At 37.0% G+C, this 20,182-nt stretch overlaps 2 protein-coding genes across 4 annotated transcripts in view; both read right to left on the minus strand.

Annotated features, from left to right (window-relative positions):
• The window catches only part of LOC131151728 (phytochrome B-like), a 44,984-nt gene extending 37,633 nt beyond the window's left edge, over positions 1-7,351 (minus strand). The window contains exons 1-3 of one of the 2 annotated variants that reach the window (XR_009135752.1): positions 4,897-7,341; positions 2,596-3,403; positions 1,159-1,452 (exon numbers count right to left, since the gene is read on the minus strand). Coding sequence is in view for 1 of the 2 variants with exons in the window: in XM_058103120.1 (XP_057959103.1) it covers positions 1,159-1,452; positions 2,596-3,403; positions 4,897-6,961 (3,167 nt within the window). In the remaining variant the exon portion in view is untranslated. Of the gene's footprint in view, positions 1-1,158; positions 1,453-2,595; positions 3,404-4,896 lie in introns of both variants that reach the window. The other variant, XM_058103120.1, reaches the window with a different exon arrangement.
• Positions 7,352-11,191: 3,840 nt separating this feature from the next.
• Positions 11,192-19,853, minus strand: LOC131151888 (ATP-citrate synthase beta chain protein 2). Of its 2 annotated transcripts, none has more exons than XM_058103351.1 (17): positions 19,482-19,853; positions 18,516-18,634; positions 18,302-18,404; positions 18,010-18,075; positions 17,805-17,928; positions 17,487-17,621; positions 14,669-14,729; positions 14,496-14,572; positions 13,728-13,883; positions 13,502-13,630; positions 13,238-13,370; positions 13,009-13,136; positions 12,728-12,833; positions 12,528-12,604; positions 12,356-12,426; positions 11,966-12,250; positions 11,192-11,603 (listed from the first exon to the last, which is right to left on the minus strand). In XM_058103351.1, the coding sequence occupies exons 2-17, from the start codon at positions 18,613-18,615 to the stop codon at positions 11,528-11,530; spliced, it is 1,827 nt and encodes a 608-aa protein (XP_057959334.1). In that variant the 5' UTR covers positions 18,616-18,634; positions 19,482-19,853; the 3' UTR covers positions 11,192-11,527. The 2 variants fall into 2 exon arrangements, with proteins under 2 accessions (XP_057959334.1, XP_057959333.1); XM_058103350.1 differs by having other exon boundaries at positions 19,216-19,683.
• Between the last annotated feature and the right edge of the window lie 329 nt (positions 19,854-20,182).

Genomic DNA, 20,182 nt, shown 5'->3' on the forward strand with positions numbered 1-20,182 from the left:
TGTTCTGCTGTGCCTGTCTCCCTCACTTATATATCTCTTTGATACTGATTTTCTGTTCCTGTTCCCGATTCTGATTTTCTTGTTCTCCACTCTGAAATTTCAGTTCAAAAAAAAAAAACACCACCTGCAACAGCCAGCCAAATTAAAGTCGTGCTCCTTGAATTCAAACCCTAATTTCCAGCCAATGTTTCCAACACTACTCATGCCATTAAAAATAGAAAACAAAACTCCCCCCCCCCCCCCTCCCCGAAAACAAAAAAAAAAAAAACCCCATCCCCGGCAATTTCTTCCCTAGGCCGTCAGGAGAGAAATTAGAAGAAACTGAGGAGAGAAGGGAAGGGGAAGAAGATGAAGTAGGAAGAAGAAGAGACGGGGAAGGAGATGCACTCTCATATTGATCAAAAACCACCTACATGGATTTCACATACTATTTATTTTTTATTTTTTTAAAAATCCTATAATACAAGAAATTACACATATATCCTAAAGATAGATGAAATTACAAAGACATCCCTAAAATACACAAATATTACAACAAGCCCCCAAATACAAATAATCCTATACTAATTAAGCTAAACATACTATAAATTATTAACTAAACCCAACAACCCCTTGAACAAATTCTTCCGAATTAGTTTCCAACAAGAGTTTATCCATGGTCCAGCTTCTTGTCCTACATCACTAGCACGTCAAGACTTGATGGACTATTTAATGTCACCAAATCATTGCCAACTTTAAATGCATTTCAAGCACGAATTAACTGACAAAAATAATTCCCCAGCTCATGTGAAAAACCTTAAATAAAAAATTCATGCACCTGAAATGATTCTTTAAAAGCTCAAAAGTGCAACAATAAAAAAAGAATAAAGAACAAAAACAAATATTAACACCCATGCATAAGGATCCTACACCATCGGGGGTCTGGGAGGGCATAATGCACGCAATCTTCCCTCCACATATGGAGAAGTTGTTCTAGTGATTTGAACCTTTGACCTTTTGGATAGAACACCCTTACCATTGAGTAAGGCATTTAAGAAGTAAGAAGATAATGTCACAGTTTAATGACACAGGCTTTTTTTCTTATCAGAACAACCATCAAACAATATAATAAAGAATGTTACTAAGAAAAGGAAAAAAATAAGAGTGAGGCTAGCATACCTGAACTCAATATGCACAGTCATACTTCCTTCAACAATTTGCTTTAATTTTGGTCTAACTTGGATTTCTACCCAGCCTTCAGGAGATGGAGCACAGCGCACCATATTCAACAAAAAACCAGCCAAGACCTGTTGAATTCTCACTTGATCCCCATAAACAGCCAGTGTCTTTATTTCCTCTGGAATATCCCGGATTAATTGTAAACCTCGCTCCCTCAGCAATTTCATTACTTGGCTAACAACAGCATTTATGACACTCCCAAGTAAGAATTCACCTTTTTGAAGCTCCAGTGAACTAATATCAAAAGACAATAGTGAAAACTTCAATCATCTTGTTAATTAAGCTGAAGATCTCAATGGGATGTTAGCATAACCAAGCACTTAAAACTTTTAGAGCTCCTTGAACATAAAAGTACTGTTCGTTGAAAGCCATAACATCGGATTAATTGCAGACAAAACCATGCAGGCAAACACACACAGCATTCAGACGCACAAACTCTAGCATGCATATTCATAAATGCAATAGGTGCTCATCATTAGATAAATGGCTTTCTAAGCATCATCATGCAGCCAAGTTGGAAATTCAGGATAAGTTTTTAGTGCAGTTCTTGCAGTTCAGACAGAAAATAGAACTACACACATTTTTTAATACAAATTTTGAAACCCATCCATCCTAGATATCTTGTTCGCTTTTAAATTAACAAATAACGGATCCCATGAAGAAAATGAACGAGCCAATATGATGTATCGATATTTATGAAAAGAAACAAGATGTGGCAGCTCAAATGCATTTTGTTTAATGCATAGAAAGCAAGGTGTCAATTAAATTAAAATGAGATGGGTTGTGATTCAGAATGAAAAATATAAATTATGTGGTTATGTAATATACTATTACTTTCCCTACACATGGTTATGAACCAAGTTACATGGAAGTAAATCTATAAAACAGGTATTATGTAATATACTATTACTTTCCCTACACATGGTTATGAACCAAGTTACATGGAAGTAAATCTATAAATCAGGTTTTCATAATCACTGTTTTTGGCTAGAGATAGCTGTTGAAATTCCCAATATGTGTTATCTTTCAGACAGAGTACACATTTTCATTCTCAAGTTTATCATTCATCTTTTAATTAACTTTCTAATGAATATAACTACTTTGTTGTACTGCATGATGATGATATCACTTGACTAAATCAAGAGATGTCACTACAAGAACAAACTGAAGGAACAAAACTTGTGTCGCATTCACATTTCCTCGAGCATGACACAGAATTTTTTTCATATAACTTAACACAGAAGCGGGAACAACTTAAAACTGCCCTTGTAAATGGATAAATAAATACACTATCCAAGCACAAAAACACAGCTTAATGCATCTTATCTTCTTAAATATTAAATTGCAAGAGATTACAATAAATTGGGAGCAACTTACCCATCTTCAATGCTGTCTGCATCAACATCCCTTATAATCATTGACATCTGCTTCTCACAAGCCGCACTTGTCTCGAGAAACTGCTTTTGATCTTCAGATAAATCCGTAGCCTCCAAAAGTGAGTTGGTAAAGCGTATACCACTTAAGGGGTTCTTTATTTCCTGACAAATATAAGCTAACTCTTTCATCCTTGCAAAGCATTTCTTCTCCTGCTGCCTTTGGACTTTCAAAGCTTGCTGCAATTCAGGACTTGCAATCTGCAGGAAGCAGAAGGCCCCAGTAATCTGGCCATCCATGTCAACTCTTTTATTTGCCGTCAAGAGAGCTTGCACAAACTTCCCATTCCGGTGGAAAAAAGAAAAGGGAAACTTTTCTGTGTCTTGCCCCCCAATTGCATTATGCAAAACAATCATAAAATTTGTCAAAACATCTGGGCCTTTGAGCCGACAGCAACTTCCAAAAACCTCCCCAACCAACATCTTTCCAAGGACATCCCCTCTGGCCCACCCAGTGAGCTTTTCCATGGCAGTGTTCCACTCAGAGCAACACATATTCTCATCCGATGCAAATATAGGAGGAATCAAAGGATTTGGACTGTGTACTATGGCCTTGTAATCACCCTGAATGTGGATGAATTTGTCCATCACCACTTTCTGCCCAGTGACATCCTGACCAACAAAGCATACCCCAACTATATTATTTGTGTAATCCTTGCTAGAGCAGGCATTGACCACAACAAAAACAGCTTTCTTGTCTTGCTCTAAGCCAAATGTCCTCAATTTTATCTCTACATTCCTATCTTCTTCACCTGCATGATTCAAATTTAAGAGATAGACCACACATATGCTTAATTAATTGAGCAAGAATACCCTTCCTTACCAATTCTTTCAGAAAAAAATAATAATAATAATAACCAAGAGAAGTTAAAAACCATTTAACTATGGATAAGAATATGCTGAGGGCAGTGGGCACTCTCCTAGTCTTGCTACAACTCTCCCTTTTTTGGTCAATTGGAGACCCACACTGGGCCTGGGCTACACAATGGGAAATCGCTCATCTCCACAATGGGAAATCGCTCATCTCAAATCCCATACCTCCATCCCTTTTGCGGTTCAAACTAAGACCTTCCAATGTAGAAGTCCTAAGCTTTAACCAGGGGTAGAAACTAGAGACAAGCTGGTCCAACCAATGAAAGAAATGAGCTTAAAAGGCCCCACCAATTGTTAACATGCTCGAGCCAAGGCTGGTAAGTCATGTTAGTCAGCAAAATCTTAAAAGAGAATGTGAAACTTCAACAGGCAAATGATGTCAACGTATGATGGGTTTTGGCATGACATGAGAACATGGGGGCTATGTACGCTAGGCATGTCTCAAATCTTGCAAGCAGCTTCCAACATTAAGTTAGACTTTCCATTCATATCGATTCACAAATAACATATACTGGAACTGGAATAATGACACCTTTGGAAATGGGATTCAATTATTTTTATCAATTTCCTTTTGTTTAAGACAGTTTTGTGTTACCAGCACTCTCATGGAGAAATAAGTTTATTGTTGAGGGAGCTGCATCAGGCACCTAATACTTAGGCAGGACAGATGGCATTTGGTGACAATGCCCTAGTTGCATCGCTTATAACATGCTCAATATCAAAATAGAGCACATCACCCACACAATAAAGGAGGGAAAAAATAGATCATGAACTTCAGTTTTTTTTGTTAAACAATATTTAAAAGGGAATATAAATATTAAAATGATCACCCTCTCATTGATGTTTACATGCATAAATTCTAGCAACATGAAATTGTGAAGGCATATGTTCTACCAATATAAAGGTGCAACCATATTGTTTTTTTTTTATGACTTCCAAGAGTTAATTAATCTTGTACTCTTGTCAAGAGTTAGTTAATCTTGTATTCTTTTCATATAAATTGCAAAGTTAAAGAAATCTGCATCCATTGACTTACAACCTTAGAGGGCGTTTGGTTAATGCGAACAAATTGTCCCAATTGGTTATAGCACGTGCATATGTTTTTCATAGCATCAAAATGGTTTTTTCCCACACAATGTATATGATCATCAACAGGATTTGTAACACGGCCTCATTTTCAACTCTCATTTTTATTGGCTATGACATTAATTTTTTGTAATAAAATCAAGACCTTTTCTGCAATTATTTAATTCTGAAGGGCACATTTGTCACCTCATTAGAAATGAAACCTGAATAGCAAGAATGGTCAAACACACCCACAATGAACTTTGCAAATTAGCAAGAAAATAACTATTAGATATATAGGGCCTACCTCTCAAAGCACGATAAAGAAGCTTATCGACTATCTCTTCAGATTCCTTATAAACAAGATCATGAACCAAGGACTTTCCCATAGCTTCCTCAACTGAAAGCCCTGTCAACTCCGCGACCTTTGCATTCCAGCCATTTATGCAACCATTAACATCTACAGCAAATATGGGTGCTGTTGCAGTCTCTATCAACCTTACCATTTCCCTTGCAACAGAGCTGAGCTCATCCATCCCTGGCAACTCTACATCCCCTGGCTGGGCTTGTATAACAGCCTTAGAACTGCTTCCCTCAGCACCTCTGAAAGAGTCTCGCAGAATAAGCTGCAAAGAATGAATAGCATCCATTTCTGCATTCTCCCACAGCAAACTTCGGCTCTTTACCACCTCCAAAAATGCCTTGAACGAAGAACGAGGATGCATCCTCTGCCCATCATCTTTGTCTTCTGGGTGATGTTTTGCACCACCCCACTTGATCTCTTTAGCTGTGTGGGACCTGAACCAGAATAGAAAATCCTTTGAAGTGATATAAGCAACAGCCATCCCACAAACCGCATCACCAAGTGAGGCTGCTCCTGGGTATCCGGCATCAGCCAGACTATCTGTACTCAAACCAGTTGAGTCCCGGTGGAAGGCCAACAACCACCCCACAATATCCTTTATCTGGGATTCAGATGGGGACACACCAAGCGGGTAATAGTTCCCATGGTAGTAGAGCGCAGCCCCATCACACTTCACAAGGTCCATTATGCTAGGGCTTTGGGTCACAATCCCAGTAGGAGAGTCACGAAGAAGCATATCACACAAGAGAGTTTGGGTCCTTAAAACATGTTTTTCTGATAACTGTGATGCCAACTGCAATTCCATGTTCAACTGAAGCCCAAATGCCTGCATTAAGAACTCACATGCATGACGGAGAGGGAATGCAATACACCTAGCAGAAGTGTGATGGCAAACAACCAAGCCCCAAAGCCTCGTCAGGTTTCGCCCACCAATACCCTCCTCCTCATTTCCATTAATGATAACTGCCATGGCTAAAGAGGCAATTGAGCCCATGTTTGCCATATACTGAGCGTGGCAGCCATGAGGAGCCCGAAGTGTTGAACCAACCAAGCACAGAGGCTGCATAAGCCCTTCATCCTGAATTATCCTAACTGCAGTGGCATGGCAGTCCACAATCATCCTAACTCGATTCTGCTTGAACAAAAATCTCGATGCCTGTGGAATATCCGTGGCAGGATAATGCAATCCAATATAAGGCTCCAAATCTTCTCTCTTGCTTTCAGCTACAACCTCACCATGCTCGTCTTCATGAAACTTATACACCATAACCCGATCATAACCCGTAAGCTCCCTCACACTCTCAACCACAGTATCGCACAACAGCCTGACGTCACCGCCTGGAAGCGATTGCAGCCGTGAAATTGCACGGACTGCAAGCTTCTGCGACTGTACGGCCCCTGCAATGGACATGGCAGGGTCCTCTGTCCTCGCAGGCTCCAAATCAATTACAATCCCCACATCAATCCTATGCAAAATCGCGTAAAAAGGTTTTCCAGAACTGCTGGAATGAATCCAAATTGGATTCAACAAGGTGATTTCCCGAGCCCCAAAGGCCTTTTCGAGCAAAACCCTACTTGACGTAGTAAAAATCGTGCGAACATCGGTCCCAATTGTGAGAATCTCGAGATGTTCGAGACTGGGAACGGATTGGGGGTTTAAACCCAGCATTTCTCTGGCGTTTTCGCTGAAGGCGACGACCCTGAAAGTGCTGTCGTCGGCGGCGATCGTACAGCCGAAGGGCTGGATTTGACCGCCCCTCTGGATTTTGGACAAGTAGGCCGTAATTTGGTGTTCGGAGACGGATTGGGAACGGGTTTTTACGGACTGGGAGTAATTGAAGGACCTACCGGACTCGCCGGACTGTTCAAAGACGGCGTGGAGGCGGGCGTCAGCGGTGAATTGTGCGACGGCTTTGCTGATGGAATCCGCATGGTGAGCTGCTGAAGATTGAGGATGATTGTAGTGGGAGTTCGAGTGCGATTGTGTTGCCCTGCTTCCGGAAGCCATAACTGGGTCTTCTCTAAATCTTTGTTTTTCTTGGAAATTCTCCGTCCTTGTCGATTTCAGCGGCGGAGAAACCCCCCCATGAACCCAAATCCTCTGCCGGTGTGAGAAGAGAGGATTTCAAGCAGTGATCGTGGTGGAAGGAGTGAAGTGTGAAGTAGCCATCAAAGGGGCTGGTAAGAGAGACCCGGAGCAAGAGCGAAGAAGAGTTCTTTGGGTTTGATATTTGGGCGTGTAATGTCATGGACAGGGGAAGGGGAAGGGGAAGCGGAAGGGGAACTGGGGAAGGGGCAGGGGAAGGGGGAGGTGAAGGCGACCCATTGTGCTTGCGCTGTGTCATTTCCCTTCAGTCTTTCCATGCTCTGTTCTGAAGTTTTAATTGTGGCCGTGGAGAGCTCGCGGTGTTGGGAAATAATATAAAATATTATTTATTTTTATTTTATTTTTTTTAAAAAACGTTCAGTAGTTGATTGGTGCACATGTGTTCTCCATGTTGGCAGTGACAAACTTAAAAATTCACTTTAAAAAATGCCACCTTTCAGCTCCGTTTTTTTTATTTTTTTTTATTTTTAAATGAATATGTTGAAATTCATATAAATTTAAATTTAAGATTTTAAAATCTATACTAAATTGTTACAAATATTATAAAATCAAGAAAATAAGAAACATATATTATGATCTATTAAATATTAAATGACAGAGTAGTATGACCTTACTAGTAATATTTTATTATTGACTTCATTATTTTTTAAAAAAAAATTATAAATATTTTTATTTTAATTATTTTAAATTTATATGATCATTTAATTTTAATGTTAATTTTAATTTTAATTTTAATTTTAAGTTATATAAAAAATCTAAAAGAACTATTTCTGGATATCAAAATTTCTGATAATATATTATCAAAACAATAGAAAATTATAAAATCTAGTTTTTAATTTTTTCGCAAACAACAACGAATTTATAATAGAAACATAAGCAACCAGCAACATAACCAAAAGCGTTTTTATAATCTTTTTCTTTATTATGCAAAAACAAAATAGAAAAATAGAAATAATACGGATATCAAACGGGCCTTAAATTTCCCTTCATTTATAGACTATGTTTTTTAACTCTTCAAATAATTAAATTCCCCTTGTAGACCATTTGTTATAAAAATATAATTTATTTGGCATGTTCATTTATTTTACTATTGACAAGTCGTTACATTTTTCATGACTTTGTGCCACAATCCCACATCGAATGTGTACTACAAAGATCATGGGTTTATAAAGACGATCTGGGCTCCAATTATGTAAGATATCTTTTATAGGAGCAACTTATGAATCCAATGGGCCAAAGCGGACAAAATTTCATCCAAATTGGGTACAAGACATGACATTTGGTATTAGAGTCACCATGGAGGTACTATCATGTGAGTGGATCCACCTTAGGGGTACTATCATATAATAGATCCTATAAAGATGTGTAAGTCATTTTGACGATGACATCAAAGATCGGACGAGAAAGTCTGTCACGGTTCCACATCGAATGTGTACTAAGAAGATCACTCTGATAAAGACGTTAGAGATCAAATGGGAGAGTCTGTCACGCACTATGCATTATTTTTTCTACATGCAATTTTTTTTTTTTTTTTTATAAGAGTAGCTCTAAATGGAGATATAAACTTTTTCTTTTTAAATTCACTCAATAATGCACATAGTTTTCTTTTCTTTTCTTTTTTAGCATTAAGGCATTATCTAGTTATTATTGAGTTACTATCTTAGGGGTTTAATCAATGATATAGGAGATTATTTTATTGTATTGTTATAAAAAAAATTCTTCGTTGATTTTTTTACGAAGGATGTCCATATTATTAACAATTTTTAAGGGAAGTTAAAATTGCAGCTAAGTAGACATCAGGATTATAATTGCAAAGATAAAATCTACAATATACTAAAAAACTTCACAAAATTATGTATTGAAAGCTAAATTTGGTAGTGAGGAAGGCGTGGGGCCGGGGGGGGGGGGGGGAGGATATGGGCAATTATAATTTTATTTTATAAAAAAAAAAAAAGGCATAGTTAAACATAATGAAACTTTTTCAAAATCAGTATTTCTATCATGTTTTAAAAAGATATACAACAAACACAGAGATGTATATGGAAAGATTATCATACAATGGAATATTAAGGGGAAAAGAATATGTTTTTCACTAAATCTTTCATACCTTATAAATTACGTTAACTTCATGAGGGCTAGGCTAGGCTAGTTTAGGTTTTATTAATTCTTAAAATGTCAAGCAATCATATCATTCCCATATTTAAAATGCTTATCATGTAAAAAGAATTTTGATTTCCGTCTTCTTCTCTATGGATCTTAAGTTTCTTTTGCTTTTTATTTTTGGTCTTCAAGAAGAAAAAAAAAGAATCCAAACGTATCAGGTTGTGTTCCAAAATTTTGAATGTTTGATATGAAATTATAATTGGGTGTTTTTTTTATTTATTATTTTGGTGTCTTTTCTCTAAAACTAGAGTAATGTTTCATCTATCCACTTTTTTCGCTTGAGGAAGTATGGGTACTTGAAAGCTTAGGCGCATGGAGGATGAGAGAAGATCATAAAGAAAAAGAAAAAGAAAAAGTAAACACCTAGAGAAATTTGTTAGGCCGAAAAGATAAGTCATGGTCCACCTTAACTTTTTATTGTATTAATTGGATGTCTCTTGATGACAGAATACATTAGAATTCATTGTTAAGTTTATTGACACCACTGAAACAAATTAAAATGTGATGACCTTAATATGACTCAAGATTTAGTCAATATTTCAATAGCTATAAATAAAATTTACTCCTTTTAGTAAGGATAGTAATGATATATCATAGCCAAAACTCTCCAAATCATCCCCCAATCCCCCCTCCTACTAGGGATGGGCATGGTTTGGCTAAATGAACCGTTACCCTCGAACCAGTAACCGAATCTAACTTTCGGTTCGTTAGAAAATGAGAATTGAAACCGAACCAGTTAAAATGGTTAACAGAAATTAGGATAACCAGTTTTTAGACCAATATCCAATGGTTAACAAAGTCAAATCGTTAAGTATAATTTAAAATTTTAAAATTACTAAAATATTTGTTTATACACAATAATCAACATGCAAATTTAAAATATTTAAAATAAAATTTAAGCATGAATATCATATTAATACAACATTTTAAATTTAAATTATTAAAATTTTACATGATATTATATATAATATATTTTTTATATGAATATTCATAGTATATCGGTTCGGTTACTTGTGATTATTGAATGGGCCGAATCAAAACTGAACCGATAACCGAGAAAATTAAGGACTCCGAACTGAAAAAATGGTTAACTAATTTTTTGGTTTGGTTTGGTTTGATTTGGTTTTGTAGTTTAGTTCAATTTGTTCGATTTTTCCTGCTCACTCCCACCCTCTTACCCTAAAACCCAAAAAAAAAAAAAACAATCCCAGTCTTAAACCATCTCGCAGGGGTTTAGGACTCAAAAGAAGATGAGATAAGCAGCATAAATAGCTAATGGCCATCTAGCTTTGCCAATATCTCTCCACTCCCTTTAAAGGAGGTTTGAACTTTTATTTCACGCCCCTACAGTATAGCCCTCATGGTGACAAATACTTATCAGCTATCCAAGCCCCACTTCCCAATATTTTCCTTCAACCATAGAAAATTGGAACCACTAAACAGTCCCTTGTGGTGGGCAGGGACCAGGGAGGCTTGCAACTTTTGTTTCTTGCCATTAATTATTGTCCCAATTCCCACATTTAAATTTCCAAAGTCTCATGTTATCCAAAATCCCAAATCCAATAATGTGAATATTTTAACTTGTTCAAGTGATTAAAGAAGAGTAAAAGTCAAAAAGGGTACAGCATCCAGCATACATGCCTTTCGTGGATGTGCCATCCTATTTTACATCTTGTTGGTACGCAAAACCACAAGGGGTCATTGTCATGGAATGGCAAATTAAGGGCTCCAGTCACAGGAATCTGCACTACTCTTCCTCTTAGCAAAAATATTGAATTTTTTTTATTAAACTTTTAAATGCCCTTTTAATTTTAAAAATAATAATAAAATGCAAAAATAAAAAATGAATCTCTATCCAAAACCAAGCCTCTGTGTTTTTACTGCATTTTCATGTATTTTGACCAATTTTTACCATCCAGAACGATCAGAAGCAGTCCGAAAATATTATCATTTTTGTCGTTTTGGGGATTTTGGAATATAAAAGATGAAATTTGTTTTGCATAACTGAAGATACATTATACACCCAACAGAACAGGCAAGCAGCCATTTACTTGTTCCTCCTCACACGCAGAACTTGGTTGCTTTGATTGAAAGGGGAGCCTACTTTCTAAATTAATGATGAGAACTCTCTAATAATAAGAATTGGTTACAAATGAGAAGGTGCTCAGCCTGCCCCATTCTAGCACAACAGTACAAACACTAGTCTAATAACTCAACAAACATCCCGGACGAGTGCAGACTCAAAAGCTTCGAAAGGAAAATTGCATGTCGAAAGCAGACCAGCATTCAACAGCGAAATCTGAATCACTTGGTGTAGAGGACATCCTCCCATGGGTGGCGATACAGCGGCTGCTTCAATCTCTTCTGGTCAAAGGTGTGCCTGAGATTTTGGAACAAATGGAAATGGATCAGATGAAATGATATTTTTACATAAACATTTCGACTACAGGCCTAATAGACAAAATCAAGTGGAATCCCCCAACACCCCCCCCCCCCCACCCCCTCTCTCCCAAAAAAAAAAATACACCCCGTCAACGGAATCACCTGATAAAAAACCGGGCCCAAAAGCTGACAAGGCTGATAGTTAGGACACCTCTCCCCCCCAAAAAAAAAAAACAGTTTTGACAACAACATAACCAAGCCTTAAATTCCACTAGATGAGGTTGACATTAATAAGGGACTTATAAAATAGCTGAACAGAAGTCTGGATAAAATGATACTGAAAGTGTAAACTCAACTCACCCAATCAGACCAATGGAGCGTGCAAGCACAAAGAGCCCATTCAGATAGCCAATCTGGACAATCTCATCAATCTCAGGCTTGGTGAACATCCCACTGCCAGCGAGGAGGTCCAGGAAAAGGGATCCGATTGCACCATCTACGTTAAGGACCAGGTTATTTGATTTGGAGAGAGTGTAAGTTTCCACTTGAACAGCATATTCCATGTACTTCACGGAAGGGAAATGTGTGCGTGCAAACAATTGTAGCAGCTCTACTCTCTTGTCTCTGTTGTCCCCCCTCTTGATCCTTCCCCACAAAAAGTAAACAATAGTTTCCAAAATTCAGACTTTCTGACTACCAGCCATTAAAAATATGAACAATAAGTACAGGCAATCAATGAAGGTTTTGCACCTGTGTCCAATTCCAGGTACGCGGATGCCCTTCTTTTTCATGCTCTCAACAAACTCGTAAGGTGAAAGATTCTGGAAGAGCATAGTAAATAAAATTTTAGAATCTTCGAACCATCAAGTCCCAAATCACAAACTCTTCTCTCATATACATAGAAATGCACATGGAAACTCACCCTTTCATAAGCATCCTTGAAATATCGAGCAGCATCATCAATGGCCCCACCAAATCGAGGACCAATTGTAAGCAAACCTGTTTCAAAAGCTCAATCACTTCCCCTTTCAATTCCAAATCAGGGTCCGCCCAGGTAATCTATTCCTTTTGGACAAAGATAGTTTCACAACAATCAAAAGCCATCAGATGGCTAGAATATACCTGAGACAAGGCTGGAAACAAGGTCCTTTCCAGCTCTTGCTGTAACTATAGCGTTGTGAGCACCAGAGACACAAGGACCATGGTCGGCACATAACATGATGCAAATCTGATCAAAGCCATATATACATGACATCATTTTAAATTCAGAAACCACTAAAACATTTTTAGTCCATGGAAAATGGAAACAGGAAAAGACATCTAAACCAAATAAAATTACAAAATAACCACAATTTGACCAAAAAAATCATTTTTTGAAAAAGAATTTAGTCACAAAAACCTACCTCAATAAAATGTGTACAATAACGGGGAAGGCTGCGTTTGAACCATAATAGAGAAATAACATCACCCACACCATAACCTTGCTCAACTATGGAGGACATTGGGACACCAGCATAGCATGGCTCCTCGCCTGCAAATTGGGATTAAAGAAGAATGCAGTGCTATCAAAATTCTGCTCAAGCCATCAAACACTCCAACATAAATAAGAACATAAATGAACGTAAACTATACCTCTGTCATCTGAGATGGTGGAGATAATATGAGTTGGAGCACGAACTTTCCCACTTTTAATAGCAGTATTGAGATCTTCAGGGATTTGTGGAGGCTTGACTTCCTTTACAGGTGTAATCTTCCCCTGTGCAACCTGAGAGAAAAGCACCCAAACATGAAAGATGGTGATGGAGTTCTAAGTATGCATAGCCAAGCACAGAAATAGGAAAGAATACAAATATATAGGTAAGTGCAGAACATAATCAAGGTATGTCATGAACTTACAAGTGTCTCAAATGTTTCCTTGATTGCAGCTTCAAATGCTTCATAGGAAGTGGGAACAACAGCTCCAGCATCCCTAAGGGCTTGGTTCTTGGCTTGTGCAGACTCCATCTCACCGCCACTTTTGGCCCCCTAATTTAGACATAAAGCAAAATTAGGAAATTTGCCTCTTGAGAATAAGAAATGTTGCCCTTGAAATAGACTAGACCCACACAATTCAGGGACTTACAGCATGACCAAATTGAACTTCTGATTTAAAAAGCCGTGCACAAGTTCCGCTAACCCAAGCAACCACTGGTTTATTGATCTTTCCCTGTTTCAAGGCCTCAACTAGGGAGTATTCGTCTCGGCCACCAAGTTCCCCAAGCACAACCATCATCTTAACCTGAGGCAGATAAGAAATTCAAGTTTCAGAAGGACTATGAAAAAAATACAGAGACTAGTCCCACAGAAAATGAGAAACAATCATGGTACTATAACCATTATATTGCTGCTTCACATTATATAAAGTATTGATGGCTGGATAGATATGCATAGGACTAAACATTCATGATTAAATTCCAAAGTAGGAACAAGGCCAAAAATTGGACTTTTGGACCTCATCTAAGTGATGATTAAGATTATAAAGCACAAAGGTAGACATTGGTGCTATGAATTTAAGAAACAAACAATATTTTTTTACTAACTGCAGTCTACTCAGAAATTCAGAATGGTCTAAATTACATCTATGATCTATCTTCACCATAGAAATTGCAAAGCAAAATAGTACAATACTATGGCTATCTTTTTTTTGGTCCCTCTAAAGAATATATCCTGAGAAACACAACAAATTTTAAATTTTTATGCCATTCATGATGCATATTAATAAGTATAAAGGATATCCGTACAGGTTGATACACATAATATAGATGGTTGTTAATGTTAACGAAAACTAAAGTATATGATGAAACTATTACATGGAGCCCATGATGGGAGCAAAATGAAATTAATGATATACCTGTGGGATATTGTTAAATCGCAGAACATGATCAGAAAGAGTGGAACCTGGGAACACATCTCCCCCAATGGCAATACCTACATGGGTTCCAAACAATATTTCAACCTAACTGCACATGAATTAAAACAGCTATGAAGGCAAAATAAAACAAAGAAGCTAGCATGAACGGATACCTTCATAGATTCCATCTGTTACACGGGCAACTGTGTTGTACAGCTCATTAGACATGCCACCCTGCAAATGAAAAAGTTAACAGTAACAACTATCAGCGCTAAATGCAAAAGATTAAACAAGTTTTTTTCCAGGATTTGTTAAGTTAAGAAAGTAAATTTCTGCTAAAAGTTAGAGCATACATCATCAATTGGGCAGAAACAATTGTAATTCTCATTTTCAAATCGTGAAAGATGATCTCTTTCATGAACAGTAAAAATTTCCAAGCTACACAAGTATGGTTTTAAGTTACAGAATGCTCTGCTGATTAAAGTTGCACATGACTTTCATACTGGAACAGAAAATAGACATTTCCATCCAAAATTTTCTCAACATTGAACACTATACAAATTGAATACCATACACATTACAGCATCATAGCATCTCTATTACCCCTAACAAAACAATACACACTGAAAAGTGGCACTAGTTATTATAAATCTTTTCAACAATACTACATACATGAATGAAAGATAACATAAGGTGTTAGTTACAGTTTCTTCATTTCCTCTCTTCAAATGCAAATTAGATTTCCATAGTCTATTTTCTGTCCAGTTTATTTCAGTACGCTTGCAGGGTAAACTACCTCTACCTCTAACATGGCCATGCAATTTGAAGCTAAATCCTTTAGTAATCAACCAAGCCAAACAGGATGGATTACAAACACGGTTCAGAGTGTTACCTCTACACATGGTTGTTAGAATCATTTGAATCATATGACTCGTGCCAAGAAAGGCACAAATCTGTTCACGGGAGAATAGAAGAGGGATGTGAATCCAGGTGAATCATATTCACCTGGTGAATAGATGAACTGAATCGAATTGTATGAATTGTAAGATTCGGGTCTGACTCCTCTAAAACTCAACTTAAAGACTTTTAAACTTTTTTTTTTGTTGCAGTGGTGTTCTATTTGTTTTTTAGGTTAATTATGTCCTCCAAAAGAGACAAAAGAAGTCTTTTGGCCTTCTCATTCACCTTTCTTTTCTGCATTTGGATAAGATTAGAAGAAAACAAGAAATAGAGAAGGAAAAAAATCTTGAGAAGAAAACCAAAGTTGACTAGGTGGGCGAGCTTTTGGCTGGCATGCTGGCTTCTCCAGACTCCAGATTTAAAATATGACTTTTATTAGTTTTTATATTTTAATAAGTTCTGTTTATGTTTTTTATTTGCTTTTTCTTCTTGTTGTAGTTGTTAGAGAAGCCCATGAATTAAAAATGACTATTTTTATGGAACACCATAATATTTTGTTTTTTATTGCTTCATTCCCTTAAATACTACAAATCTCAATTTTTCATTAATTTTTTCTTGATTTTTCACCTTATTATTTTTCACATGAATTCTTATTCTTAAACAAGTAAACTATTACCAATAACATAGAGTTAAATTTTTTTTATAAAAAAAAATATTCATGGGTCCTTATATATATATATTTTTTTTGGTGCATCTTGAACTCTTAGACTTGGTGCTTTAGTTTTGAGTCGCATAGCACATGTTTTATAGTTTCATAGAAACTAGATTACCTTTATACTTGATAGAGGTGGAATGTTAGATCATGGTATATCTTGTTTATGGCAAGTTTTTTCCCTTTATATATGTTTTGAGTGTATTAAATCATGGTAGGATTTAGACCTACAAAACTTTCTTGCAAGGCAAGCAGCATTCTAATTATCAACATGCTTGATCCATATTTATTGAAATTTCAATGTATTTTACTAATTTACTTATACATATATGCAAGTCATTTGGAATTGATTTTTCAATTTATATCAAATCTCACAATTCAATTCAATTCTCGATTCATGAAATGGGGATTTCAATTCATGATTCGAATCTTGATTTGACAACTATGCCACCACATAACAATTACCCTACAGGCTGCAAGAGTAGGTTCTTAAAATAATAATGTTCATGGTATAGGAAAGAAAAAACTTCAATTCCTGGTCATTCTTTAATCAGTAGAGATATTAATAAAGAGGATTATGGAAGTTAGCAGAACAAGAATCTTTTTCCAACTTTATAGGGTTTAAAGCATGTACTAACAAAAATTGTTCTAGCTCCATCTATAGGCATCTAGGGCTACTAAACAAAAGCCTACCTCAAAATAAGGGGGAAAAAAAAAAGACAGTTTATTAGGACAAATGCAAATGAAATAACTAAATATTTAAAAACACACACACACAAACACTTGAATTCATCCTCAAACCCTTCAGGTTTTTAACTAATGGTTAAGTCAATGTTGTCTCAGCCCCATGGTTAGGGCATTGAGGGTGGATTGAGCTTGGTTTCTATCCTCACTATGAGTCATTCAACCATGGAGAATCACTTCTACAATTTATGCTAAACACAATTTCTAAAAAGAGAAGGGGAGCTTAAGTGCAACAATAAGGTTGTCGCTATGTGACTTGGAAGTCACAGGTTCAAGGCGTGCAAACAGCCTCTTGCAAAAATGTAAGGTAAGGCTGCGTACTATAGACTCATTGTGGTCCGCTCCTTTCCCAGACCCCGCATATGCGGGAGCTTTGTGCATCGGGCTGCCCCTTTTTTTTTCTTTTTTTAAACAATTTCTGAAAAGAAAGAGGAAAAACTTAAGGATGGTCAATGCATCATACAGAAGTATCCATCCACTAAAAAGAAAATGATGAAAATAATCTAAGCCTTTCTAAGAAAGTCTACAATTTATGCGAAAAATATTTCAAAACCATTGACAGGAATTACAACTGATATATGATGTATAAAATTATCAATGCAGGAAGATAAAGATGTTCTAAAACAGCAACATACAGATTTGGAGACAAAACCAATGGATCCCGGCCTATAGAGCTTGCATTGAATTATATTGTCAATTGTTCCAGCAGTGTCACCAATCTTAAATGCCCCAGCCTGGACGCCTCCAACAGTTGCTGGACCAATAACAACCTGCAAGCACCATTAGCACAAAATTATATACATGATTGCACTAGACACACCAAGTACATCCTCAAAGGAGATGCCAACGCTGTCTCAAACAGTTCCTGTATTTTGAACTAAGAAACTACGGCGAGGTCATTCCTCCATTTTCTAATTATCTGTAACTCAAATACCTTTAAATCGCTTATTTACCTTATTGTTTGCCCGTGCATACCCAATCAACTGCTTGGTGTCTGACTCAGGAACACCTTCAGCTATTATAGCCACCACCCTAATGGTTGGCTGTTTCAGAGCAGTCATTGATGAAGCAGCAGCACTGCAAATACATCAAGGTAATGGTTGAGCAGTTGTTATAAAAGAACTTCTACAACATATAACAAAACAAATGCAGACTTACCTTCTAAACGATGCAAAGTTTATAAAAACATCAGCTGTAGGATGTGCAGCACTAGCTGCTTCAATGCTGCAGAAATTATCCAAATGAAGAAATTTTAAGCACTTGAAAAAAGCAAGTTCAAATATATATTTGGATACACTGGTTGGTGTTAGGATCACGTTAAACTAAAATGTTTTAAATTCCAAACATGACCAAATAAATTTTATTGCATTAGAAACATGTCTGAGAAACCTTTTTGGTATCAAATCATAGAAAAATGAATATAGACACAGAATCAGTTAGAAAGACGCACGTTGAATGAACTGGGATGGCAATTTCCTCTTGTCCAAAAAAGAGTTTTTGAAAACCCTCAGCACCAGGATTTATAATACCAGCAACCGAAGGAGTTTCCCTCCCTGGAAATTCACAAAACAATAAGTAAACTAATACTGAACACCGGCTCAACAAATACAAAGATGCACTGACTGGTTATTTCCATGAAAAATGGGCGGGAAAGCTGTACGCACCACAAAGAAAGTCAAAATCAAGCATCCGTTGGATAGGAAGTTGTTTGTAATTGTAAAATAATGCCTGTGTAGTCCGGGAGAATAGTTGTCCTGTGGCCATGATGTAGACTCAAAGATACCTGTGAGCATGTACAATAATATTCATCAATACAGAGTAATGCCCTGCTAGAGGAGTGAGAAGAAATAAACTGGAATTTCAGAATAGCCACAAACATCCTCCAAAATATTTAAGAGATAATAAGTGATATTATGAGCTAGATAGGCTCAACTGTCAACAATTAATTGCAGTGGTTCGATTATTGTGAGCCCAAATAATCTAATCCTAGAACTTATCTTTTCAAAAAATGTTTGAAATCACCATTCAGAGATGATCACTGCTTTTAAAGCTGTAAAAAGATAAGGTATTTGCCACTGACATAAGAATCATTTATGCCCACACTTTACTGTTCCTAATATTACATCACTACTTGTGCAGTTGCTTGCAACAAGTCAAAATTGGACAACTGAAAAAAAAGGAAAACAAACAAATGACTGCATCAATTGCATTTAAATTTAAGGAAAATCAATTAATAAATCAGATCCGCAATCCTAACACGAACAAAGACGTAATCATAAACAGATTATTTCTATTTTCTTCCATCATCAAAAGCACTAAAAAAACACACGCAGCGGATCTCAAGCCAAATCAAAGCAAATGTACCGTAAAACACCTAAACTCTCAATATCCATCAAAACGCCAGCCCCTAGCAATTCCACAGAACAAACCCCCTCACTCGCACATAATGCAGCCACAATCAAAAGCTTCAAGCTTTCCAACACACGACAAATCAAAGCATTTCACCTCGAAAATGGCGGAAAATCGCAAACTGCCTCGAATTCGAAACAAATCGGAAACGCAGACGAACAATCAAACAGATCCAGATCACAAGCAGGTGAATCGAAACACAATACAGAGCAAACGTGTACCTGAACCCGCGGTGAGAGTCTACCTCGTGGAATCAGAAGGAAGAGAGAGAAAAAGAGAGAGAAACCAAATGATCGCAAATCGGAATTGCCGATACGAGCTTATATAGAGGGGAGAGGGTGGAAGACGGTCCAGCAACCCCAGAGAGAGAGAGAGAGAGAGAGAGAGGGAACAGACAAGAAGAGGAGAAGGGAGAGGTGGTCACGTGGCGCACGTTAGTTAGCTCACACTTGATTGATATACAAATTATGAAGAGAGATAGGGAGAGAAGACGGGTACTGGTTGGTGGTTAGGTGGGGCTTGACCCGGAGGTGGATAATCTAATTCACCAGGCGAGTTGTTACGTATCCCGAGAATTGGAATTCCAGGAATTTTCTGGTTGCCCGACTTAACTGGGAAAGGGAAATCGAAAAAATGAATGACTGTCATTTTCCTTGAGGGTGGATTTGGAATTCCCGGTTAGTTGCTTCGTTCATGAATGGAAATGTTTAAGAATTGTATTTTCTTTTCTAGCTCTTTCTTTAAAAGGCTAGTAAAAAAATCCCCACTCACATGCATAAACTAATTCAAAATATTTACCTTTTTCACTAAAAGTAGTCTTTCAAAACACCAACCTTGATGCTTAATTCCTAACCTTTTCATAAATATCGTAAAAAATTTATTGTCAATTTTATATAAATTCAACACAAAACTTATATGTATG

Source organism: Malania oleifera, chromosome 3, assembly GCF_029873635.1.
Source record: "Malania oleifera isolate guangnan ecotype guangnan chromosome 3, ASM2987363v1, whole genome shotgun sequence".
Classification (NCBI taxonomy): Eukaryota; Viridiplantae; Streptophyta; class Magnoliopsida; order Santalales; family Ximeniaceae; genus Malania; species Malania oleifera.